The sequence below is a fragment of the Triturus cristatus genome, chromosome 5_2 (assembly GCF_964204655.1).
Source record: "Triturus cristatus chromosome 5_2, aTriCri1.1, whole genome shotgun sequence".
Taxonomy (NCBI): Eukaryota; Metazoa; Chordata; class Amphibia; order Caudata; family Salamandridae; genus Triturus; species Triturus cristatus.
Window position 1 is genome coordinate 990,550,609 of NC_140588.1, and position 25,044 is coordinate 990,575,652.

Consider the following 25,044-nt stretch of genomic DNA (forward strand, 5'->3'; position numbering starts at 1 on the left):
CCATTTGCTCGCTCCATTGTCTTTCTCATATTCTTTGTCACCATTTGTCCGTATTAGGACCTACTTTTTTTGTTTTTCAGCACTATACACAGTGCTCGTGCTTTTTCCAGCTCCGCCTCCTCCAACCCGCACTCCCCTCCCCAATACTGTTCCAACTTTACAACGTGCTTTACTGCTCCTTTGACATGCTTGCTTTATTTACAATTGAGCACCCCACGTTGTTTACGCGATATCCAGTTATTTGCTTTACTGTCCCAACCGTATGGCAAGCTTTATTGTTCCTTGACTTGCTCGCCCTCCTTGATAACAGTTGCACATGTGAAGGGACCATGACTGCGCTATGCCTCTGCAACTCAAGTCCGATTTCAATGCGCACTCGTTTCAGTCTGAATTACGAGGAAGGTTTCGATCGTGTCAACAGTTTAAAATTCCACCAGGGATTCCAAACGACATGTTTTGTTGATTTGATTTTTAGGTCGAGACATGTTGATTGTATTCTATGTGTATTATAAAATTAACTTTTCTATTGGCTGTTGGCTGTGCCATTCAAAAATGTAGCCTTTGTATTGGCGTTGGGTTGTAAAAGTCCCTCCTTTCTCTCCTTCGGCGATTTCACTCCGTGAGTATTTCGTTTGGCCATCACACTGTGTAGCGTGTGATGGCCCCTGTTTACAGAGACGTGCATCTGTTAGCAATTATCCTTATCGTAACTGCATTCTGACCTAAAGAAGCTCTGTGGCTTTGTTTCTCTTTCAGCAAGCATCTGTTGGCAATTATCCTTATCGTAACTGCAGTTTCACTTCAATTCCGACCTAAAAAAGCCCTGTGCCTTTGTTTGTTTTAATGTGCATCTGTTACGAATTATTCTGATGGTAACTGCAGTATGACTTTTATTCCAACAGTCTAACTTAAAAATTATATTAAAAAACCACGGAGCATTTTATTTTACTAATATTAAACATTGCGTGTTATTAATTAAATAATACGGTAGAGTGTTTTTAGTTTCCTTTTCTGAGGAAGTTGTTGGGGTTTGTTTTCCGTTTTGCCAGCGGACATGGGTAGAGATGATGGAGTCATGTAAGGTGTGGCTGGAAGAAAATCGCAGTGCATATGCACTTTTTTAGAGCCAACGATGGTGAGCACCGGCAGGACCCTGGCCAATTAAAGCTGGTGTTATTAAAAAAAATACGGTTGAGCATTTTTAGTTTACTTTTCTGTTAACGTTGTCGGGGTTTGTTTTCCGTTTTGCCGGGGGACATGGTCAGAGATACTGGAGTCATGTAGGGTGTGGCTGGAAGTAAATCGCAGTGCATATGGACTTGTTTCGGCACCAGCTTTTTAGAGCTAACGATGGTGAGCACCGGAAGGACCCGGGCCAATTAAAGCTGGTTCTCTTGGGCTCATTAATACAACTATATCAAATAGTAAAACTTAAAAATGATATTAAAAAAACACGGAGTATTTTATTTTACTAATATTAAGAATTGCGTGTTATTAAAAAATACGGTTGATCATTTTCTTTTTTCCTTTTCCATTGGCTTTGTTGGTGTTTGTTTTCCGTTTTGCTACCACTGCTCTTTGATACTTTCACTGCTCTTTAATACTTTTTATATACTAAACTCCAATATACGGCGAGACCTATTGGCACAGCCGATGCTTGTTTTTCTTTTATAAGTGTGTTCAGTGAAAAATCTTGCCTCCTAGTTTGTTAAAAGCTTTCCTCTTTACTGTTCCCCTATACTTGCTTTTATAAGCACTTAGGGAGCTAACAGTTTGATCGGCCGACTTTGGAGCTGGGAAACGGGGTTAGAGTCTCTACATCAGCTCAACATTCTGTGGTTCTGAACTAATCACTTTCACAATTCCTAAAAATTAATGAATGTAACTGGTGCTCATGTACAGCGCTCTGATACCTTCAGGTAGAGCTTGTGCTGTATAAAACAACAACAAAAAATGTGGTTTCTTGCTGAATACTCTGGAACCCATTTTAAATAGGCATGATTTTATTTGTTGTAATTATTTTGCAATTAAAGCACTATTATGCACCCAGTTAATTCACACCTACAGCCTTTCTTCACTTCTACAGGCTCAGGCTTCATGCTTTTAATACTTCGCTTTCAGCCATGCTGAACACCAGACGTGCTGCTAATCAACGTGGCTAAAAGATATTAACATTGACCATGCCAATAGTTCTCGTATTGCCAAGACCAGTACTTAATTTGAGCCAGTGGCTTCCAGTGTGCAGCATTGGCACTCAGTCGTCAACAACAGCGTTGTGACTGTCTTCCACAAGGTGGCGCTGTCTGGCTAATTTAGAGATGACCACAACAACAATTAGTCATTTTTAATGTATATTGAATTCAGAATTATTACCTGCCGCCAAGCCATTCTTATAGCTTTGGGGGCCTGAAATAGTACGAAGTGTCACACTTGTAGGAGTGTAGGTTTGTAGTTGTTTTGTTGCTATCATTGGCAGTATATAAGGGGCAATGTGTGGTGCAAGCTGCAGTGGCCTCCTGACGAGAGCCCTGGCACTTATTTATTATTATTTTTTTTTTTACAAATTAAGCACTGGGTGAGACCTATTGGCTTTGCCAATGATTGTTTTTGACTGCGTGTAAGTCATGTTTGCAAAAATTAGCCGCACTCCCTCACTCAAAACAGAAGAGCTTCTATGCAGAACAACCTAGAAGTATTTACAAGACAAAAAAAATAGCTCTGCCTGTGCTGGTTTTCTGTGTTGGGGGCGGGGGGGTGGGGGGGGGGTCAAGGTGCATTAGGGTGATGCATTGCTTTTTTTTACTTTCCCGCCTTGTCTCTCATGTGCGATGATTTCAACAAGCAGTGTTTTTGCAGAGGGGTGCATGCTGGTTTGTTTCTTAACCCCAGTCTTCCTTTGGTTGTAATTCCCTCTCTGGAAAGTAATGATTCTATATTCTCTCCGAATGTTGAAGCTGGACTTAATCCTGCCTCTCCCTCCCTTGCAATCCTTATTGCTACACTGAACATCTGTGCAGGTTTTGGGGGACTGGGGGAAGTAATTGATCTACTGCAGCCTTTTGGACATGCTGTGGTATTTTATGGCCTGTACTTTGTACTGTTGGTTCATCATATGAACTCACACAATGTCTAACTTCTAATTCAGGTTAATTGCGCCCTTCTAGATACAGTATGCCTGATTCACAACCTAGTGCAGATATGACGTTTACCTGTTCACATTCCAGAATTAGGCCTAGACATGCTGTTTCCACTCTGTTTCCAGGCGTACCCTGTGAAAGTCGTTACTTTTTTTGCACTGGTATTTCCCCAATGGTGATTAAAACACCGAGTACAATTCTACATCGGTAGAAGACCGCTATTTATTTTTTACTTTCTCCACTGAGAAAATGCTTATTTTACTCTGTGGAGAAACCCCTTATCCAGTATTGGGGTATCTTTCATAGATTCACATGCCTGAATCATTCCCCGTCGCCGAGGCGGGAGTCCCCGGTAAATAAAAAAGTAGTGCCAAAATGCTAGTAGCAGTAGTAGGCCCAAAGAAAAGGCCAAAAGCCTGTATCTTAGCAGCCTATCTACCTCATTATGCAAAAAGAACCAAGAATTTGGTAACAACCAATCAGACACCAGCACCCTTCTAGAACCCTCTCAGCAGAGCCAGTTCTCCTCAGATTTTCACCGCACGTCGTGTGGAAGGGGAGTCTCCCTTAGTGCCTCTCAGTTTTCTTTCAACTTGCTTCAGCATGTCAGACAAGAAGGCCTTGTTGAAGTCCTGCAGGACCTGCACCAAGAAGAGAGTCCATGTTGATGATCAACATGTAGACTGCATCTACTGCCTCTACCCTAAACATGAGGCAAAAGATTGCAAGATTTGCCGCACCTTCCCTACAAAAACTCTCAGGGATAGGGAGGCGAGAGTGCTTTTGTGGCTTAAATCCTCTTCGGCTGAGGAGGATGACAAAGCCTCTACTTCTAGCGAGAGCTAGATCGCAGGACAGCTCTTCCAGCGAAGGGAAGAAGCGTCAGAAATCGCATCATTCTACTTCTGATGCGCACTCTCCTCAGGAGTCTACAGTCAAGCAAACTGTGAGTAAAAGCCTTTCAAAATCTTTGGCTTACTCTCAATCTTCAGTTTCTGTCACCTCGTCTGCTTCTTCATTGACGCAAACATTCACGACGACGGCGCTTACCTCTCCTATTATGTCTACGAAGATTACTATCCTCTCAAAGAAGCCCGCCGTCGAGGGGTCGTCGACGAAGTCCTCGTCGACGAAGTCAGCAGTACCGCCGTCGACGATTCCGCCATTAAAAAGCCTGTCGACGTCGAGCTCGTCGACGAAGAGCTCGTCGACGAAGATTCCATCATCGACGAAGATTCCATCGTCGACGAAGATCCCGTTGACGAAGATCCCGTTGACGAAGAGCTCGTCGACGTCGAGCCCGTCGACGAAGAGCTCGTCGACGAAGAGCTCGTCGACGAAGATTCCATCGACGAAGACCCCGTCGACGTCGAGCCCGTCGACGAAGAGCTCGTCGACGAAGATTCCATCGACGTCGAGCCCGTCGACGACGGCTCCGTCGACGACGGCTCAGTCGACGACGATAGCACCATCTACGATTCCGTCGACGATCCCGTCGACGATCCCGTCTACCACAGCCCCGTCGACGACGACCTCGTCGACGATGATCTCTACTCCAGTTTCCACCAGGACTTTTCAACTAAAGTCTTTTCAAAGGCAGGACATTTCACCGCTTACTCCCTCGCATCTTCTGGAAACTTATGTGCAGTGTGACGATGATGATTATGTGGACGACGAGGACGAAGGGCCCTTTGGGATTGCTCGCCATCCTTCGGAACTGCACATCAAATGTCAGGAGGACGATGATGATGAGGAAGATGACAATTATCAAGGGCATTACTATCAGGAAGACATAGTCGTTCCGCATCATAGACCCTGCTACACACAACCTCGTAGGAACGAGATGTCGCATCTGCCTCCTACTTTGATACAAGACCTACAAGCCATGCTTGCAGATTATAAGCAGCGTTTTCCACCGCAGCCAAACGTTCCACAGGTTCCACAGACTGCGCCGCAGCCGGACCCATTGCCTCTGCCTGAGGGTCCAGCCCCAATGCCTCAACTGCCTGATCCTCCACAGGACCCGCATCAGGATACAACCTCGGAGGAGGAATACGAAGAGGGCGAGTTGCCAGACCCAGCAGACCCTTGGGATTCATATATAATCCCTATGCCTTCGCCACCTACCCCTCTACCATCTGATTCGCCTCCAGAAGATATAGGGGGGTTCCATAACCTTATGCAGCGAGCGGCGACCAGGTTCAACTTGCCGGTTACCATTGAGCAGTCTGACTGTTTTCTGCATGACTTTAAGGAAGAGTCAAGAAAGGTTACGAGAGCTATCCCTATCATTGACTATATTTGGAAAGAAGGGGTTAAAATCATGAAAAACCCGGCATCAGTACCAGCGGTGCTTCCACGGATTGACAAAAAATACCGTGCTCCAGCCGACAGTCCCTCTTGTCTCATTGGTCAACCGCGTCCAGACATGGTTATATCTCAGGCAGCCCAGCAAAAGTCTAAGAATCCGGCAGCACCGGTCACTACACCACCGGATAGGGAAGGACGCCGACTGGATCTAATTGGGAAAAAATTTTCAACTATGGCAGCTGCTTCCATCAGGGCAGCCAACTCCCTAGCGATAATAGGGCGTTATGACCGCCAGATGTGGTTAGAAATGGCAAGCTTTATCGACCTCATCCCAGAGGATAACAGGCAAGATGCCCGAAAGATTTTATTAGAGGGTGAGCGTGCAGCCTCAGAGACTATCGACTGCGCACTGGATATTGCGAATACTAACTTTCGCCAGTTGGCTGGGGCTGCGGTTCTTAGGCGCCAGGGTTGGCTGAAAGCTACCACGTTCAGACCAGAAGTCCAGACAAAAATATTGGACATGGCCTATGATGGCGAATCATTGTTTGGAAAACACATAGATGACGCACTCCAAGCAATTAAAACGGATACTGATACTGCAAGATCGTTGGGCTCCTTGCAATACAAAAGAGGTACCTTCAGAGGAGCAAGGGGCCGTGGATTTTCTTCCAGAGGAAGTTATCATACCCAACAAAATAGGTACCAGCCTCAGTATCGACAATCATATCAGCCTTCCTACAGACAGACCAATACATCTGGTTTCTCTCGTCAAGGCGGACGAAAAAGATCGCAGAATCAGGGAAGAGACACCTCACGGAAGCAATGATTTCTGCAGGGCGCCTTCCACTCCTTTTCCCCTCCCTGTGAGTGCGAAAATTTCAACTTTTGCGATCAAGTGGCAAGAAATTACGTCGGACCAGTGGGTTCTGGACCTGGTTCACAACGGTCATACCTTAGAGTTTGTCACCAAACCACCCAACAAACCACCCAAGGGACCCCCTCCCCCTCGTCTTCACTTACTATTCAAAGAAGCTTTAACAATGCTCCTCAAGAACGCAATCGAGAAGGTTCCTGCGCTTCAAAAGGGGACAGGTTTCTATTCCCGCTTTTTTCTCATCAAGAAGAAATCAGGGGAGTGGCGCCCAATCTTAGACCTTCGCAATCTGAACAGATTCCTCAAGAAGCAGGGATTTTGCATGGTCACTCTGGCGGAAATTCTAGGTTGCCTCAACGAGGGAGATTTTCTAGCTTCCTTAGATATGGAAGACGCTTACTTTCACATCCCAATACATCCGAAGCATCGCAAGTATCTTCGCTTCACAGTGGCTGGCGCCCATTACCAGTTCAAAGTGCTCCCGTTTGGGTTAAAATCTGCCCCAAGGATCTTTACGAAGTGCCTAGCCCCAGTGGCAGCAGTGTTGCGCTCCCAAGGTATCCAAGTCTTTCCGTATTTAGACGACTGGTTAATAAAGGGTCCTTCGGAAAGTTCAGTCAAGACTGCCGTGACAACATCTCTTCGTCTGTTCCATTCTCTGGGGCTTACGATCAACAGGAGCAAATCTCAATTACAACCAAGGCAGATCCTTCCTTTTCTGGGCGCGCTGTTAGATACCGTCCGCTGCAAGGCATTCTTGTCTCACGAACGGCAGGTTCGTCTTCAAAACTTAGCAATCCGAATTTCCAAAAGAAAGTCAGTTTCTGTCCGGATGTTCGCGTCGCTGCTAGGGATGTGCTCCTCTGCAGTACACCTCGTTCCTCTGGCGCGGCTCCGCATGCGACCCTTGCAAGAGGAGTTACACCTTCAGTGGCAGCAGGTGATGGGCTCCTTCGACGACATCATCAGAGTCACTTCAGGCATGAAGAGCGCTCTACGTTGGTGGTCCCATATTCCCAACTTATCAGAAGGGCTTACTTTCATTCAGAAGATTCCAGACTTTGTCCTCACTACCGATGCTTCCATGGAAGGATGGGGAGGTCATCTCCAAGATTTACAGATACAGGGGAAGTGGTCCCCAGAGTACAAAAACAAACACATCAACAGTCTGGAATTGCGAGCAATTTTTCTGTCTCTGCAAGCTTTCCTTCCGAAGATTGCAGGTTCTTCGGTTCTGATTCGAACCGACAATACCACCAGCATGTTCTACGTGAACAAACAAGGAGGAACAAGATCAGCAACTTTGTCCACGGAAGCTCAGGAGTTGTGGGAATGGGTCACACTCCACAACATAACCCTCAGAGCAGAACATGTCAGAGGTCTCTGCAATACATTAGCGGACACGCTCAGCAGATCCCAATCAGATTGCCACGAATGGGAGCTAGAGCAAGCTCAGGTGCTCAGAATATTCAGAGCTTGGGGAACACCACCGCTGGATTTGTTCGCCACGAAGGAGAACAAGAAATGCCGCTTCTATGCCAGCAGATACCCTCAACAGGGCTCAAGGGGGAATGCCCTGTCCATGCGATGGTCAGGGATTTGTGCTTACGCTTTTCCCCCGATACCCCTGATACCGAGGGTCATACGCAAGATGAAGTTGGAGGGCTGTCGTCTCATCTTGATTGCACCCAGATGGCCACGCCAGTACTGGTTTCAGGAGCTCCTATTGCTATCACAGGACCAGCCGATCAGTCTTCGCCCGACGCCCACAATGCTGTCAAGGAACAGGGGTCAGGTTCTCCACCCGGACCCTCAGTCCCTACATTTACACGCATGGCTCCTGACTTCTTAGAGTTTAAGGACCTGGATATCCCTCAGGACTGTAGGGATATATTAACAAAATCACGAGCTCAGAGCACGATAAAAACTTACCGTCTAAAATGGAAACGGTTTTGCTGCTGGTGTGAAGCAAACCAGGTGCACCCGGTGGACGATCCTGCAGAAAAGATCCTTCCTTACTTGTTACACCTGGCAAGATCTGGACTTTCTTTCCCTTCTGTCAAGGTCCACTTAGCTGCACTTTCCAGATTCAGGAGGGGTGCTCATGGCCCTTCTCTTTGTTCATCCTCTTTAATTAAACAGTTTATGAAAGGACTATTCCGAGAGTTTCCACCGGTCAGACTTCCGCCACCGGAATGGGAACTCAACACAGTCTTAATGCAGTTAATGAAGCATCCATTCGAGCCCATCCACAAGGCTGACCTAAAATTCCTTACATGGAAGGTTGCTTTACTTCTGGCTTTAACATCAGCTCGAAGAGTGAGTGAAATTCAGGCGTTTACTGTAAAGGAACCTTTTCTACACTTCACTCAAGACTACGTGCACCTCCGAACTAATCCAACGTTTATCCCTAAGGTGCCTTCACAGTTTCATCTTAATGAACCAGTGACGTTAAAGGCTTTCTTTCCTAATCCATCCACCCCAGTGGAACGAGCCTTACATTCTCTCGATATCAAGAGATGTCTTAAATTCTATCTTCTGAAAACAAAGAACCTTAGAAAGTCCGATCAATTATTCGTGGCTTATGGCCAAACTACTCTGGGAAAGGCGGTTACAAAATCCACCATTGCCAGATGGATAGCATCTACAATACTTTTCTGCCATGACAAGGCTCACAGGCCTTTGTTGAGGAAACCCAAGGCCCATTCCACGAGGACAGTAGCAGCGTCTACAGCATTGTTTGCTGGTGTGACTCTAGAAAATATCTGCCGTGCTGCGACATGGAAAAATGTCCACACTTTTACCAGACATTACTGCCTCCAATCTACGCATCGTGATGATGCAGCAGTTGGGCAAGCTGTACTACGACATCTGTTTCTTTGAAGATACCTTCAGGTACCCTTTTTTCATATTTTAATATGTAAGATGTTGATATCTTTAATATAACAATGCAATGTGTTACAATGATGATTTGCTTTCATGTTTACATGCTTTTCTCTTTATAGATGGCATATTTCGAATTTTAAGATCTTTTCTTATACCTCTTGTTAACAAGCTGTGGATGCAATTAGGGAGTATCAGCACTAGTCTCCCGCCATCCGCAAACGACTGTATACTTGGTATACTGCTCGCTATTCTGATTCAGGCATGTGAATCTATGAAAGATACCCCAATACTGGATAAGAAAACAAGTTACTTACCTGTAACTACAGTTATCCAGTATTGGTATCTTTCATAGATTCACATGCACCCACCCTCCTCCCCGTAGAGTCAGTTCTATATGATTTGGGACGTTCACTTCCCACTTGTGCTACGAAAATCTGAGGAGAACTGGCTCTGCCGAGAGGGTTCTAGAAGGGTGCTGGTGTCTGATTGGTTGTTACCAAATTCTTGGTTCTTTTTGCATAATGAGGTAGATAGGCTGCTAAGATACAGGCTTTTGGCCTTTTCTTTGGGCCTACTACTGCTACTAGCATTTTGGCACTACTTTTTTATTTACCGGGGACTCCCGCCTCGGCGACGGGGAATGATTCAGGCATGTGAATCTATGAAAGATACCAATACTGGATAACTGTAGTTACAGGTAAGTAACTTGTTTTCTTCTCCCAAACTTCAGCGAAGTTTGGGGGTGTACCATTCCCCGTCCCACGTTGAAAAGATATTTACTCCAGTCATTGGCAGCAACAAAAATCTCTGACGTTACCAGATTGGGCGACGGGTTTGTGGGCATTCACAAACTCTCAAGACATGGCACACCTTCAAAGGTCTACTCCTCGTGTGGGATGACGTCCCGCGGAACATTACCTGAGCGCAGGATAATATGCTGGATTAAACGCATTTACAAGTACAAGGTATATATTCGTGAATACCTTGCACACGTAAAGCTTGCAATTTGTGCAGGTAATGTGTAACGTTCGTAAATGGCTTTGTGAACCCGGATAATAACTTTGTACCCTTAACAACCTTTTGTTTCCTACTCATCAGTCAAGCCACCGTGCCAAACACTTCATTAAATCATTGCGGAAAGAAACAAGATGTTCGCAGCATGTCAGTTTTTAGATGTTACTAGAATCCAAGCAAACGTTTTATTATATTACTTTTTTTTTCTCTTCTAGTATTTCAAATGTGGCGCCAGTTTCGCGTTAGTCTCGCTGGGGACGCTGGGAGCGTACACTGCCTTCACGATAGGAGTCACCCAGTGGAGGTCGAGTATATCCTAATTGTAATAATCCAGTAGAGCACATTCGAAAATGTGTTTTTTTCTGACACCAGAATGAATTTATTTACCGTAAATTAATTGCTTTGCAGGACTAAGTTCAGAATTGAAATGAACAAAGCGGACAATGAGGCCGGCAACGCTGCCATAGATTCGATGCTGAATTATGAAACTGTGAAGGTGAGTTTTTTTTTTTTTTTTTTAACGTTGTGTGTTTTCGCCACAGTTACTGTTTGGTACAACACTTGTCCCTTCCCCTACAGATCACAATAAAAGAAATGTGTGTGCTTCACTGTTGGATTGGGATTACAAATCGGACTGGGCACGCCAAAAAAAAAAAGTGGCCCACATTTGCACATTGTCTTTCGGCAAAACACAGCTTCTGCGAAGTTTTATAAAAAGAAGGAAGGGGGGAGGGGGGGGGATGTCTCTGACAGAGGCATGTTTTCTTATCTTTACTTAGATTTAAAAAAATGCACTGATTGTAGTGTTGCGCTCTAGTCCTCGCGGGCTACGTGGTGACGTAGCGCGCGAGGACAGCGGCAATGCAGCGATTGCACATGCGCGAGGGAGAATAAGACCACAAGGTCGCGTCTTTCCCGGCGCTCTCCCGCTGTAACGAAATAAAGTATATTTCATGGTTACAATCTCATGCCTGGTGGTTATTATTGAGGCAGAACACAGCCACATTACAGTGGCGACGAGTGAAGGGATTTTTGTGGGAAAATGTGGTGAGGAAGAACAAAAAAAAAAGAACTTAGTCACCTCACCAGGAAGCACTGACCAGCCGGGAAGGCACTGCAGAGGACCACAGGAGGGAAAACTACCACCAAGGAGCACAACACGGCGGGAGAGCGTGGCAGGGGCGGCAAGAAGGAACAGAAGCCACCCACAAGGTGAAGTACCAGGAGTGGGGCAGAGAGCAATAAAAGGACGAAGAACATCTCCAATCCAAAGGGACCCTGGTGGAAGCAGCAGCACGCAGAGACAGGGGAGCAGGTGAAGCCCGACAAGATCAGGCGCAAGGTGAGAGCGCAGACGCGCCAGGCAGTCCGAAAGGCCCAGGGGCGGTACCAGAAGGACGCCCCACGATGAGCGTGCAGGCTTCCTCGCGGACGACGTCAATCCCGTTCCAGGGGAACCTCAAATGAAATGGGAGGATTGGAGAGAGTACTTAAAGAACTACATTGCAGCCCTAGAAGACGAAAATGGGGAGGCCTTCCCCAGCGCGAGGAAGAAAAGGATTCTCCTGCACAATCTAGGCCTGGAAGGCATAAGGGTCTTTCAGAATCTGGTACCCGCACCCAGGCCGAACGCAGATGACGACGTATTCAGACACACCATAGAAGATCTCGACACCCACTACCGTCCTGCGGTGTGCGTTTCCATTGACCGGTATAATTTCCAGCAAAGGAAACAAGAAACCCTCGAATCCATAGAGGATTATGTGGCAGCGTTGACGAAGTTGGTGGTGACGTGCAAGTACGGAGTCCTGAATGGCGAATTCATAAAAGATCAAATAGTTCTACACACCACCAACAAAACAGAAAAGACAAGTTGTGGACAAACAGTGAGGCATCGCTGAAAGAAGTAATTGCCATGGTAAAAAAGGCGGAAATGTCGAAAAGGTGTGCTGACGCAGCAAAAAGGGAGACCCTCCAGAAGACCATGGTGAACAAGGTGGACGACGCTGAACCACAAGGAAGGAGTTAAGCCATGCCGCCCGAAGGGAAAGGACAAAATAAGTGGAAAGGGAAACCGGGACAAACATGGAAGCAGAATAGAGACAACATTACGACGTGCTACAGGTGCGGAAGTCAAGCGCATGCAGCCCAGGACAAACGTTGCCCAGCGTTCCGAGCGAAATGTATGTTCTGCGGCATAATGGGTCACTACGAAAAGGTTTGTCGCCGGAAAACGAAGAGACCAATGGTGAAGTACGTGATGCAAGACCAACAGGAGGAAGAAGAACAAGATGAGGAAGATGGTGTATTCTGCGTGGACGAGCAAGTGCTAGGCATCGAGGGCAAGCGCTCCTGCAAACCACAATGCGACATGGTCATAGGAGGAGTGAGAATCAAGATTGTAGTAGACTCGGCATCTCCATACACTATCGTCCAAAGAGCAGTGTGGAAGGAAGAATTCGAGCCCAGCTTGGGATCAAGGCTAGAACCACCGGATATACTACCAGTGTCATACACAGGCGAATCCATTCCCATGGTGGGATACAGGAAGTTGAACTTCGAATTTAAGGGAAGAAGTGCGGAGTGCAAATTATACGTAGCAGAGAAGGGCCCATCCGTCCTAGGATGGATGGATCAAGGGGACCTAGGGATCAAGTTAGACCCAGGAGGGGACACGCAAGTGCTCATGACGGCTCCTGGGAGCTGGCCAGAACTGGAAGAAATGAAAAGCAAATTCCCGAAGGTATTTGGCGGGAAAGTTGGCAAACTAGAGAAATTCACACACAAGATCGTACTCAAGGAGAACTCAAGGCCGGTACAACTGGAGCTACGCAGGCTAGAAGAAAATGGAATAATAGAGCCTATAGACAGCTCGGAATGGCTGGCACCCTTGGTAGTGGCCATGAAACCCAATGGCAAAGTCCGCCTGTGTGTAGACCTTCGAGAACTGAACAAGTGCATAGTAGTGGAAAAATTCCCATTGCCGCGCATTGAAGAAATGTTGTCCAAAACGTAAGGGGTTAAGTGGTTTGCCACTATCGACCTCACTTCTGCATATCATCAGATAGATCTACATCCAACAAGCCGGAAACTGACATCCTTTATAACACCCTTCGGATGCTATCAATTCCGCAGAATGCCTTTTGGTCTCGATTCAGCAGAGGCGGTGTTCCAGAAATTAATGCATCGTCTCTTCAAGGACATCGAGGGTATTCAGTACTTCCAGGATGACATACTGGTGATGGGGACAGACAGGAAAGACCATGATAAGAAGCTAGATAAGGTACTTTGTGTGCTGGAAACCAACGGCCTGACCGCAGAATGGGAAAAGTGCCGACTAGGAATGACGTCTGTCACATATTTGGGGCATGAAATAGGAGGACAGGGCTTCACGCCTAAACGCGAAAATGTGAAAGCGATCTGCAATGCTATGGCTCCATCCAACAAAGAGGTGAGATCCTTCCTAGGGATGGCAGAATATTATAGCAAATTTGTGCAACACTTTGCCACCAAGACACACCACCCGAGACAGTGGACAGAAGAAACACAAAAAGAATTTGAGGCATTGAAGAATGACATTAGCCAAGCCGTACCACTGCAGGGATATGACCCGCTTGGACTATCGATATTGACGACGGATGCCAGCGAGAAAGGATTGGGTGCAGTCCTCATGCAAGAGAGGAGAGAAGGAACGACGGAGACCCTCAGTTTCCCATCAAGATCATTATCACCCACAGAAGAGAAATATAGTGTAATCGAGAAGGAGATGCTAGCGGTGATGTGGGCCATGGGGAAGTTCCGCCAATTCCTATGGGGCACGAGGTTTAAACTCAAAAGTGATCACAAGCCGTTAGTCAAAGTACTCACCTCGAGTGGGCATGCAAGCGCCACGCCGCGCATCGCCAAGATGACACTAAAGTTACTAGAATACAGGTATGATGTGGAGTACATACCAGGGACACAAAACAAAGTAGCGGATTACCTCAGTAGAGCGGCGGCGATGGAAGAAGCCCCCTACCCAGCAACAGAAGAGGAGGAGATGGTATCGGTGATGTAAGACCCAGAAAGAGTGATAAGTAATCAAGAGTGGACCCAAGCGTACGAAGACGACAGAGAGATTAGGGAGGTCAAAGAGCACATAATACATGGATGGCCCGAGAAAAGACAGTTGCGAGAGGCGCTCAGGAAATTCTATGAAGTCAGAGGAGAGCTGTCGGTGGGAGACAGAGGGATTTTCCTTTACAGAGGTGATTCCCCCGGCAGCGTTAGTATCTCGACTGGTCGTGCTATTGCACGAAGGACATCTAGGAATAGTGAAAACCAAGATGAGAGCGAAGCACATGTACTGGTGGCCCGGAATGGATATCCAGGTGGAGAGACATGTAAGAGAATGCGACCAATGCCAAAGAGCAGACAAGACACTGAATCCCTTAAGACCGGCATTGGGGAAATTCACACTACCGAATGACCCGTGGGAAGAAGTGCCAGTGGACATTCTAGGACCTGTGCTGGATTGCCAAGGAACGCCCAAATATCTATGCGTTCTTGTCGACAAGTACTCGAAGTGGCCGGAGATACACGCCCAAGAAGTAATGGATGCGGAGACAGTGATTAAGTTCCTAACTTCAGTTTTCCTCAGGGAAGGGATCCCGAGAACCATCCTGAGTGATAACGGACCGCAATTAACATCTGAAAAGTGGTACAAGTATGCAGAGAGGAATCAAAATACAACATACCTCAGTGTATCATCCGTCGAGTAATGGACAGGTGGAACGATTCAATAGTCATCATGGGATCCATCCAAGCAGCCATCATGATGGGAAAAGATTGGGAGAAGGAGATACAGAACATGATATGGGCATACAGTATCATCCCCACAGGCACGGGGTATAGCCCTTTCCAAATCTTCAGAGGAAGACATCCATTCACCAAAGACAATGTAACATGGAGAGAAAAAACGATAACTAGTAAATGGTCTCCTGCAGTAGTACAGCACAATCTAGAGAAGGCCCAGAGGATATGTACGGAATACTACAATCCGAGGAGAAAAGTGAAGGCAACAACCCTGGAGAGAGGGAAATGGGTGAGAGTCAGATTAGCCATACGGAAAAGGAAAGGAGACAGCAAATACAGCCTACCTCTACAAGTAAAAGAAGTGTATGATAGGGCAGCATTGCTCAGTGACGGGAACGTGTGATCCCAAGACCGCATGTCCAAATGTAACAAGATCCTACGATGGCCCCCAGAGGAGAGTGAAAGGACACAACAAGACATCAACCCAAGAGAAAATGAAGGAAGTAACGCAGCCGTAGAAAGGGACAGGAGAGCAGAAGGGAGTAGCGAGGAGCAAGGAGAGCAAGTAACACCTGAGATAGAGGAACAGCGGGGAGAGGTGAGTATGACCCCGAGGAGAGAGGAGCTGGGCACACCGAGAGACAAAGTGGGGAGCCCCGCAGAAGAAGGTACCCAAGAAGCTTTCTCCACTCCGGTAAGGCGCACTACAGCGGGCAGAGTGGTGGTAAGACCAAGCCACTTCCGAGACTTTGAACTAGAGGGAAGCTAAGCAACCCGAGGGACCTTATGGACCACTAATTCTTTGTTTAAATAAAAGGAGGGAGATATGTAGTGTTGCGCTCTAGTCCTCGCGGGCTACATGGTGACGTAGCGCGCGAGGACAGCGGCAATGCGGCGATTGCGCATGCGCGAGGGAGAATAAGACCGCGAGGTCGCGTCTTTCCCGGCGCTCTCCCGCTGTAACGAAATAAAGTATATTTTGTGGTTACAACCTCATGTCTGGTGGTTATTATTGAGGCAGAACACAGCAACATTACACTGATTAGTTCACACTGGCGAAACACACCTGAAAACAAGTGAGGCCACTTTTGCTCAAGCCCCCTGCCCCAGCTCAATATACATACATCAATGGGCCGGCTCAGCGAGAGAAAGGCCCGTTGATAAAAGGAAGGTAATGGACACCTATCTGCCTACAGGAAGGCCACTCAGGCACCCACTGGGCTGGTGGCGGCATCCGAACAACACAGACACCGCCCAAACTGGCCCCCAGGCCCAAAAAAGCAGCCCACTGCTGCAACTCGGATACCGGCCCCTCGGCCATTTCCCGCCTCACCAATCCGACCCTGGTGTGCTTCTAGTAATCTTGAACAAAGCCATAAACTAGAATACGGGGCATTCAGTGTCCGTCCTTAGCTTCCTGTAGTTGAAGCATTCGGTTTCCTGTTGCAGCACGGTCTTGAGTCGGAGAAGTGTTTGGTGAGCTTTCATCCTTAAGGAAGGAAATGTGGAAACAGCTTGGAATCCCGGAGAGTGAAGCCAAGTATGGCTCACCTCCAAGCCCGTGGTGCCACGTGGAGAGAACGAGGAAGGGTGCATCTCTGGAATTGAATTTTTACAAGTACTCTTTCATAACAGTATGAAGTACCCTTACAGCCATTGCTTTCTGAGTAGCGGTGGTAAGCAATCATTTGACTTTGACTTGTTGGTAGCTTGACCCTGGTATGTTGCCATCTCTCTGAGGTACCTGCAATCTATGTGAAGAAAGTCTAACTTCCTAAAGCTTTAGAAGCACAAGCATGAACTACCCCTTGCACACCTCTTGCTCCATTCAGCTCCCCCATGTCAGCTACAGAACTGCAGTTTGAGCTGTACCTTTCCAGTTATTTCGACTTATGAACTTACTTTTCATTTGTTTCGCCTTGCTTACATTTTTTTGCCACTTGTGGTTTTTGTTAAAAATAGATTTGAGACTATCTGCTTTTGGTGCAGGTGCAGTTTTAGCAGGTTTTACCAAACACTTTGCGAGAATCTGGTCTCCAAGGCAGACCTTCATTGAACAGGCATGCGTTTCTCTACTAGTTTAGGGAACCTTACTCAGGCCACCTCCTGCCAGCACATACTAGAGTGGTGACCCGGATTTCCTTACTGTGCATCCTTCTCCTAAGAGTTTGATGATCCAAGCTTCCTCAGCAAGGTGATACCCAATTCATTCCCGTGACTCCCTACCCCCGACAGGGAGTTAAAAAGGATTGAGGGTTTGGGGAACTTTGTTGTCTTTGGCCAGCTTAGCCTTGAGGCCGGAGAATGTCTTTTGCCTACTGGCCTATTATAAACATGCCCTCTAGGATATGGTCAGCAAGATCTCACAGTCCCCAAAGAGTTTATGTCCTCCTTTGCTCAAACAATTCAACATGCCAAGATTCAGCTAAATATGTGTTAGAACTGGGGGTCTCTAGTTGGCAGAGGTAGGTACCTTTGACCAAATGGGGGCCTTGCTTCTAAGTCAGGGAAATAGGATTACACTACTGGATAACCCCTGCTCACCCCCTTGGTAGCTTGGCACGAGCAGACCGGTTTATCTCAGAGGCAGTGTGTTAAGCATTTGTGAACACATACAGTAATACAGTGAAAACACTACAGATGGACACCACACAGGTTTTTATAAAAAAACCAGTATTCTTTATATAGACTTAACACAAGACCACAAACGACAAAAATCCACAATACTGTACTCAAAATAGACTCAAAGATGGTAGAAGTAACTTAATTCAAGTTGATGATAAATGCGACATGTTTCTCACAAAAGTACCTGGATGCGTAACGCAAATCAAACAAAAGGTTCGCAGGGAGGGTGATGCGTCGGTTCCTTGCTTCGGGGGAGGCGACGCGTCGCTCCACAATGCTTGCGCAGAGTAGAGGATGCGTCTTGTTCCTTACCGGAGAGGAGGTGATGCATTGATTCTCGCACTGCGTTCCGGTTACGATGCGGCAAGATGGCACCTCGATGCGATGCAACAATCCGATGCGATAAGATGGTGCCCTTGATGTGACGACGTGAAGACGATGTATGTTGCCTGACTCCCGTGTGGCGAACTCTGTAACTTTGGAACAGCGACAGGCCCTCCGACACGCTTCTCAGGTGATGCGACTGCGACCCTCGTGGCGACACGCTTCTCCGGTGATGCGTCGGTAAACAACTGCGAGGCAGGCACGCTTCTCTGGTGATACGGCGGCGACCTCTGCAGCCGCGACACGCTTCTCCGGCGATGCGACGGCAACAACTGCGACTGCGACACGCTTTTTCTCATTCAGTCGCGCTTCCAGCTCCCAGCAGGCGAGCTGGTGGTGAAGTCTTTTGTCTCTGAGAATTAAGCAGGAAGCAAGCACAAGTTCAAACCCTTGGAGAAATATTCTACAAGATGATGAAAGTTCTTTAAAAGGTCCTTCTCCTTTCCTTGGAAATGAAGAAACCACTTTAGGCCAACCCGGCAACACAGCACACTGGCAGGGGGCAGTCTAAACTCCTGCGGCTTTCTTGGATCTTCTCCTTGGCAAAAGTTTGTCTTGTTGTTCCAGAAGTGATCTAAAGTCCTGGGGTCCTGGCCCCAATATTTATACTGCAAAATACTTTGTCCTCTGAAGGCAGAGGGTCCTGTACTTAGTTCAAACCAGTTCTAGGTACATTCTGCCAGTGTACACCTTCTTCCTTTGTCAGTGTGGGCCAGGGTCCTCAGACACACCACAGGAGGTGGAGCCAGCATTGTGGAAGGCATGCACAGCCCTATTCAGACCCAGGTTTTACTCCTCCCACCACTCTACATGCAGATAGGTCTATTCAGCCCTGTGCTGACTCACCCTCTTTCCTGGAGTCTCCCCAGCCCCTCTCACTCACAAACGAGACATACAATACAGAAGCTAGCAGAGGCAGGCTGGATGGTTAGGTAAGAAAATACCTACTTTCTAAAAGTGGTATTTTCAAACACAGAAAGTTAAAACCAACTTCACTAAATTATGTATTTTATCATTCTGAGTTCAGGCATACTAAACTCGAATTTCTATCATGTTCCCTGGGTCAGTTAGGATTATAAGGTGTTATAATCAAACTGCCCATTCGGGCCTATGGGGACAGGTAGCCTTGCAATAGTGAAAACCGAAAATGGCTGTAATTCACTATCAGGACGTGCCACACACATCAGGGCATGTCCTACCTTTTACATACAATGCAGCCTGCCCTTGGGCCTACCTTAGGGGTGTCTGATATGTAGAAAAGGGAAGGTCTAGGGACTGGTAAGTAGGTGCACTTATCAAGTCAATATGGCAGTACTAGACTGCATCAATAAACCTAGTGAAAAAAGGGGTCTAAGGGAATATAGTTTATAGACCTGCCCAAGTACCACTCCCCTACTAATAACTTATGTACAAAACAACAGGAACTGGGGGTCTTATAACAGACAGCATAAAGGTAATAGGTTAAGATAGACTGTAGTGCAACAGACCAAATCAAAACTGGCCACGAGCAGAGCATGGATTACCATCAATCTTACTCTGAATACAGAGCAAATGGTGAGAGAAAGGTGGCTCTCATGATCAGTAATATCATTTGGTGATCCAACTAATTGGCAGAGGTATGTCCCATGATCATGGGGACTGCCCCGCTAGTTTGGAGCTCTGTTGTTATCTCAGGCTGGTAAGTATTAGCCAGCAACACATAAAGTGTAAGAGGTTGTGAAAAACAAGGAACGTGATCCTATAGTGTGCAGTGCAAGAAATAGAAAAAGTGAGAACTAAAAAAGGTTGTGTAGAGAGGACAAATCTTAATGTGCCAAGTACTCCACACACCTTAATTAAAAAGGTGTAACAGGTTATAGCAGTACTAGCAAGTGACTACTATTTAAAGGTCAACATGTTTCAGCCATCCGGGTTTGACTCCCTACGGCTTTCGCCAGGACCTGTGTTGCACTGAAACAAGCTACTGCAAAAAGTACAGAAAGTACATTACTAGGCGTTAAAAAATCACACTTATCTTCAGTTTAGGTTGACTAGAATTGGAAAAATACAACCTTCAACGCTCAAAATCCTCAGAGGCGTAGAGTGTAATCATCACCTAGAAAATAAAGCACCCGTTGCACATAGTCCAAAATACACCAAAACAAAAGTGCTGTCATTTTAAAGCAAGACTCTTTCTTGACATTATCAATCAGCATATCAAAATTGCTTACCCAACGTGCTCTAGGATAGTACCTCACCTACCCTGGAACCATGCTCGGGTGTAGGAGGCCCCGCTCTGTGACGTGGGTAACAAAAAAGCAAAACACAAGCAAAGAGATTTTCTTAAATTTTCATTGTTTTGTAATTATTTCATTTTTTTGTATATTTACAATTTTTTCGATCAACCGTGATTATTGGTTTAGCTTAGAGGCGCTCCCCTAGTGTACCCCTGTGTAGTTCTGGCTTAACATCCAGAATAAAAACACACTGCACTCTCACTACAATTAAATCACCCTGAGGACAATCCTGACTACCAGTTTAACATAAAGCTACTATTTAAATCAGGCTGCAATCTCAGCCAAGCGCTATTAACTAAAAAACTAAAGAACTAAAAAACTAAAGGACTAAATACAAGGCACCCGGTCCAATGAGTCCTCTGCTTACAATACGCACACACCTTGCGAAGGAAAACGCATCCATTCTGAATAGATAGGAACGCTTACCTCTCCGTCGTTGCCCCAGACCTGGTCGAGCTGGGTGGAAGGCAGCGAGTAGACTGAGGAGTGCGCTTAAATCATGTTGTCTGTCTCGCCTCGTAACGATCAGCGGTGGCTGCCACGCCCACTGAGGTCATCCCTCGCTGTCTGCAAGTGGCGTATATTGAGAACTACAAAGTGACGTCATGCTGCTAGGGAAATGTAGTTCTGATGGAAGGAAAGCCTGTCCCTACTTCGCCGCTAAGATTACACATGATATGTAATGCGCAATGCTCAATGTCATAGGGCTGAGTAAACTACAATCAAGTAATAAATTCAAATAATGAAGTGATGAAATCTAAAAGTAATGAAATGAAGTAATGAAATTCGCCCGTTGCTAAGAACCTGCAGCGTCTGCTCGAGGCTGCTATCTGCGGACAATGTCACATTAATAGTGTAAAGCCTTGAATTATAAGCGGACCAATAGTGTCGAGGAGCTGTATTTATCCTACGTGGTCCGGTGGTACTTGTCGCATTCTAATATGTGGGCTGATTAAATGGTCCCCACCAGAACAAAACCGCCAAGTGATAACATACAGAACAAAAGCGTAGTTCAAAAGGGAGTCATAAATGTATATACTGACTCCTTTGCTCCATTATAGTAATACCTAATACTGCATCACATACAAGAAAAAATTGTTTAAAAATGCTCTAAGACTAAGAGTTTTAAAGGGGCATCGAGTAATAGGGGTGTTATATAAAGCAGCCATCCGGTCGTTCATACTGGCAAGCTAAGAATTGTACCCAGAAGAAGGTGCTAGGCATTAGAAGTTCCTCACACATACAGATCTCTAAGAATCAAGTTTAAAGATTATATCTATATGTCGCCAGTAGCTATCAACCCCAGGAATCGAGTGTTATATACCCTGTCAGTAGTTTATGAAGCCCTTAATAGTCTTATGTTCAGATGTTCTTTTAATCAAGAATTTTCATCACAAGTTTATGAACTGTGTACCATGGGAGGCTGGTATGGTTGTTGTGGAAAACCCCACGGAGTGGGAGGCCACCACTGTGGAAACGGCGGTGCACCGTAACCCCTTTGGTTATATGGTCTGGGGTATCTCCCTCTGCCTCTGAATCTGGGTTTAGGGACATTTGATCCCTCGTTGTCACTGGAGACATCGTCGGAACTTGAATCTGAGTAGGTAGAGCCATATCTCTTACCATTCTTTCAAAGAATGGTAAGAGATATGGCTACGGTGCACCGCCGTTTCCACAGTGGTGGCCTCCCACTCCGTGGGGTTTTCCACAACAACCATACCAGCCTCCCATGGCACCTTTTCAACCCGAATATGACAATCAGCCTTTTTTAGGGTATGGCCCATCAAGACCCAGAGGCCGAAGAAGAAATGCGCAGGCGCAGGTCCACTGGGACCCAGCGACAGGTCCCCACTCAGGGACTCGGAGCAATACCAAGAAAAACTCAGCTCCGGTGGAGAACAACCCAAGCTAGACCTAGTAGTCAATCTGAGCAAACGAATTCTCACCAAGACGGAACAGTGCGTTCTTAATAGGGGTCTAGGTTTCGTAATCACCTCTGAAGGTGACCCCTTTCGGACTCCTTGTGAACTGGCACAGTTCTTTAGAAAACTCAGGCTTCATTATTTCTTTAGGGACAAACCACTCACTGAAAACATTGAGAATGAGCAAAATACGGGTCTCAGATTGAAATAGACTTTCAATCCTCCTACACACATGGTTCCATCTCAAGTTTTGACCTTCGAAAAAGCTGTGACTAGTGAGGTCACTACCCTATACAAATAGAAGCAACCAAGGTTTTACAACCTACCACGTTGCGAACAACTGGCACTCACCACTTTGGCCAAAGACAATGAGATCACTATCAAACCTGCGGACAAGGGTGGGTCCATTGTCATTCTGGACACCACCAACTATAGGGCAGAATGCCTTCGTCAGTTGAGTGATGAGAATTCTTACAAAGTCCTGATACAGGATCCCACGGAGAGACTAAAAAGCACCATTGGGCAACTTATTGAAGAAGCACAGCGGGAAGAGTGGATAACAACACGCGAAGCACAGTTTTTACAAACAAAATTCCCTGTTATTCCGTACTTTTACGTCCTACCCAAGGTGCATAAGCCCATGAGGCCACCTCCGGGGAGGCCCATCATCTCTGGCATAGGTTCCCTTTTGGAAACTTTGTCTACTTTCGTGGACCATTTTCTAAGACCCATTGTCCAGAAAATGGCAACATATTTACAGGACACTAAGGATGTCCTGCGACTGCTTCCACAAGTTAAATTCGTCGTAGAGACAGATTTCTTAGTCTCCTTTGACGTCGAGTCTCTTTATACATCAATCCCTCAAAATGAGACACTCGACACAATATGCACTATTTTGGAAGCCACTGATTTACAGTCCATTACACCAGTACATTTCATTATGTCTTTGGCACGCATAGCAATGAAAGAAAACTTTTTCAAATTTGAGAACACCATTTATTTGCAGGTCTCAGGTACCAGCATGGGCAGCGTTTTCGCGCCCAGCTTAGCGAACCTGTACGTGCATTCCTTTGAACAGGAACATGTGTTGGCCCCCACCAATCCCTTCCTCACATCGATTCGCTTGTGGAAGCGGTATATTGACGATGTGTTGGTGGTGTGGCGTGGTGACCAAGAGTCAATTGGCTTATTCCATCGTTGGCTAAATACACGCAATGACTACTTGAAGTTCACAGTAGAGAGTGACAAGGAGCGTCTGGCCTTCCTAGATTTATCCATCTTTGTAACACCACAAGGCCTAGCAAGCGAATTGTACCGGAAACCCATGGCACGCAACTCACTGTTGAGATATGACAGCCAGCACCCGAAGGCCCTTAGGGATAATTTACCCTACGGTCAGTTTTTAAGAGTCCGAAGGAACTGCTCTACAACAGAGGGCTTTGCAAAACATTCAAACCTCTTAACAGAACAGCTCAAAGAGAGAGACTATCCACACAAACTGATCAAACGGTCATGTAAGAGAGCCTCAAACAATAACCGTGAAGCTTTGCTAGAGATACCTATATCTAAACCGATCCTTGAACGGTTGACGTTTGTCAACACTTTCAGCACTCTTTCTAACAGTATCAAGAAGAGTATCAAAAAACATTGGCGTATCTTAAATAGCTGCAATGACAATATAGTTCCACCATTGTTTGCCTTCAAAAGATCAGGCAATTTAAGAGACAGACTGGTACATACACGTCCCCAGGCGTGCCTACCTAGGCCACTGGGGACTCTTTGGGATTTACCGCCAGTTTCTGGACATCATCCATGCGGGGGTTGTTCGGTTTGCCCACAAACCACCCATAGCACTACCATAGACATTGGTTCCGACAGCCCTTGGATTCAGAATCAATTTACTAATTGCAATAGTAGTAACTTGATTTACTTACTCACATGTCCATGCCACATCCGATATGTGGGTATGACCACTCGCAAAGTGAGAGCACGCATGCTTGAACATAAGAGCACGTTCAGGTGCAAAAAACTTACAACCAGACTTACTAGACACTTTGTAGAGGCGAACCATGCTGCAGAAGAGTTTCACTGGACGGTATTAGAAAAACCTATCATACCTCTACATATGAGTGATGTTTCCAGATTCCTGTTTATCAAAGAACAAAAATGGGTATACAAACTTCACAGTGACACTCTAGGTCTAAATGATGATATACCTTGGACCAGCCTATAGATACACAGTTCATAAACTTGTGATGAAAATTCTTGATTAAAAGAACATCTGAACACAAGACTATTAAGGGCTTCATAAACTACTGACAGGGTATATAACACTCGATTCCTGGGGTTGATAGCTACTGGCGACATATAGATATAATCTTTAAACTTGATTCTTAGAGATCTGTATGTGTGAGGAACTTCTAATGCCTAACACCTTCTTCTGGGTACAATTCTTAGCTTGCCAGTATGAACGACCGGATGGCTGCTGTATATAACACCCCTATTACTCGATGCCCCTTTAAAACTCTTAGTCTTAGAGCATTTTTAAACAATTTTTTCTTGTATGTGATGCAGTATTAGGTATTACTATAATGGAGCAAAGGAGTCAGTATATACATTTATGACTCCCTTTTGAACTACGCTTTTGTTCTGTATGTTATCACTTGGCGGTTTTGTTCTGGTGGGGACCATTTAATCAGCCCACATATTAGAATGCGACAAGTACCACCGGACCGCGTAGGATAAATACAGCTCCTCGACACTATTGGTCCGCTTATAATTCAAGGCTTTACACTATTAATGTGACATTGTCCGCAGAT

At 46.0% G+C, this 25,044-nt stretch overlaps 1 protein-coding gene across 1 annotated transcript in view; it reads left to right on the plus strand.

Annotated features, from left to right (window-relative positions):
- Window positions 1-25,044, plus strand: part of ABCB7 (ATP binding cassette subfamily B member 7) — an 801,099-nt gene that overhangs the window by 435,741 nt on the left and 340,314 nt on the right. The window contains exons 7-8 of the mRNA XM_085608245.1: window positions 10,440-10,528; window positions 10,633-10,720. Of these exons, the coding sequence (XP_085464371.1) occupies window positions 10,440-10,528; window positions 10,633-10,720 (177 nt within the window). The remainder of the gene's footprint in view (window positions 1-10,439; window positions 10,529-10,632; window positions 10,721-25,044) is intronic.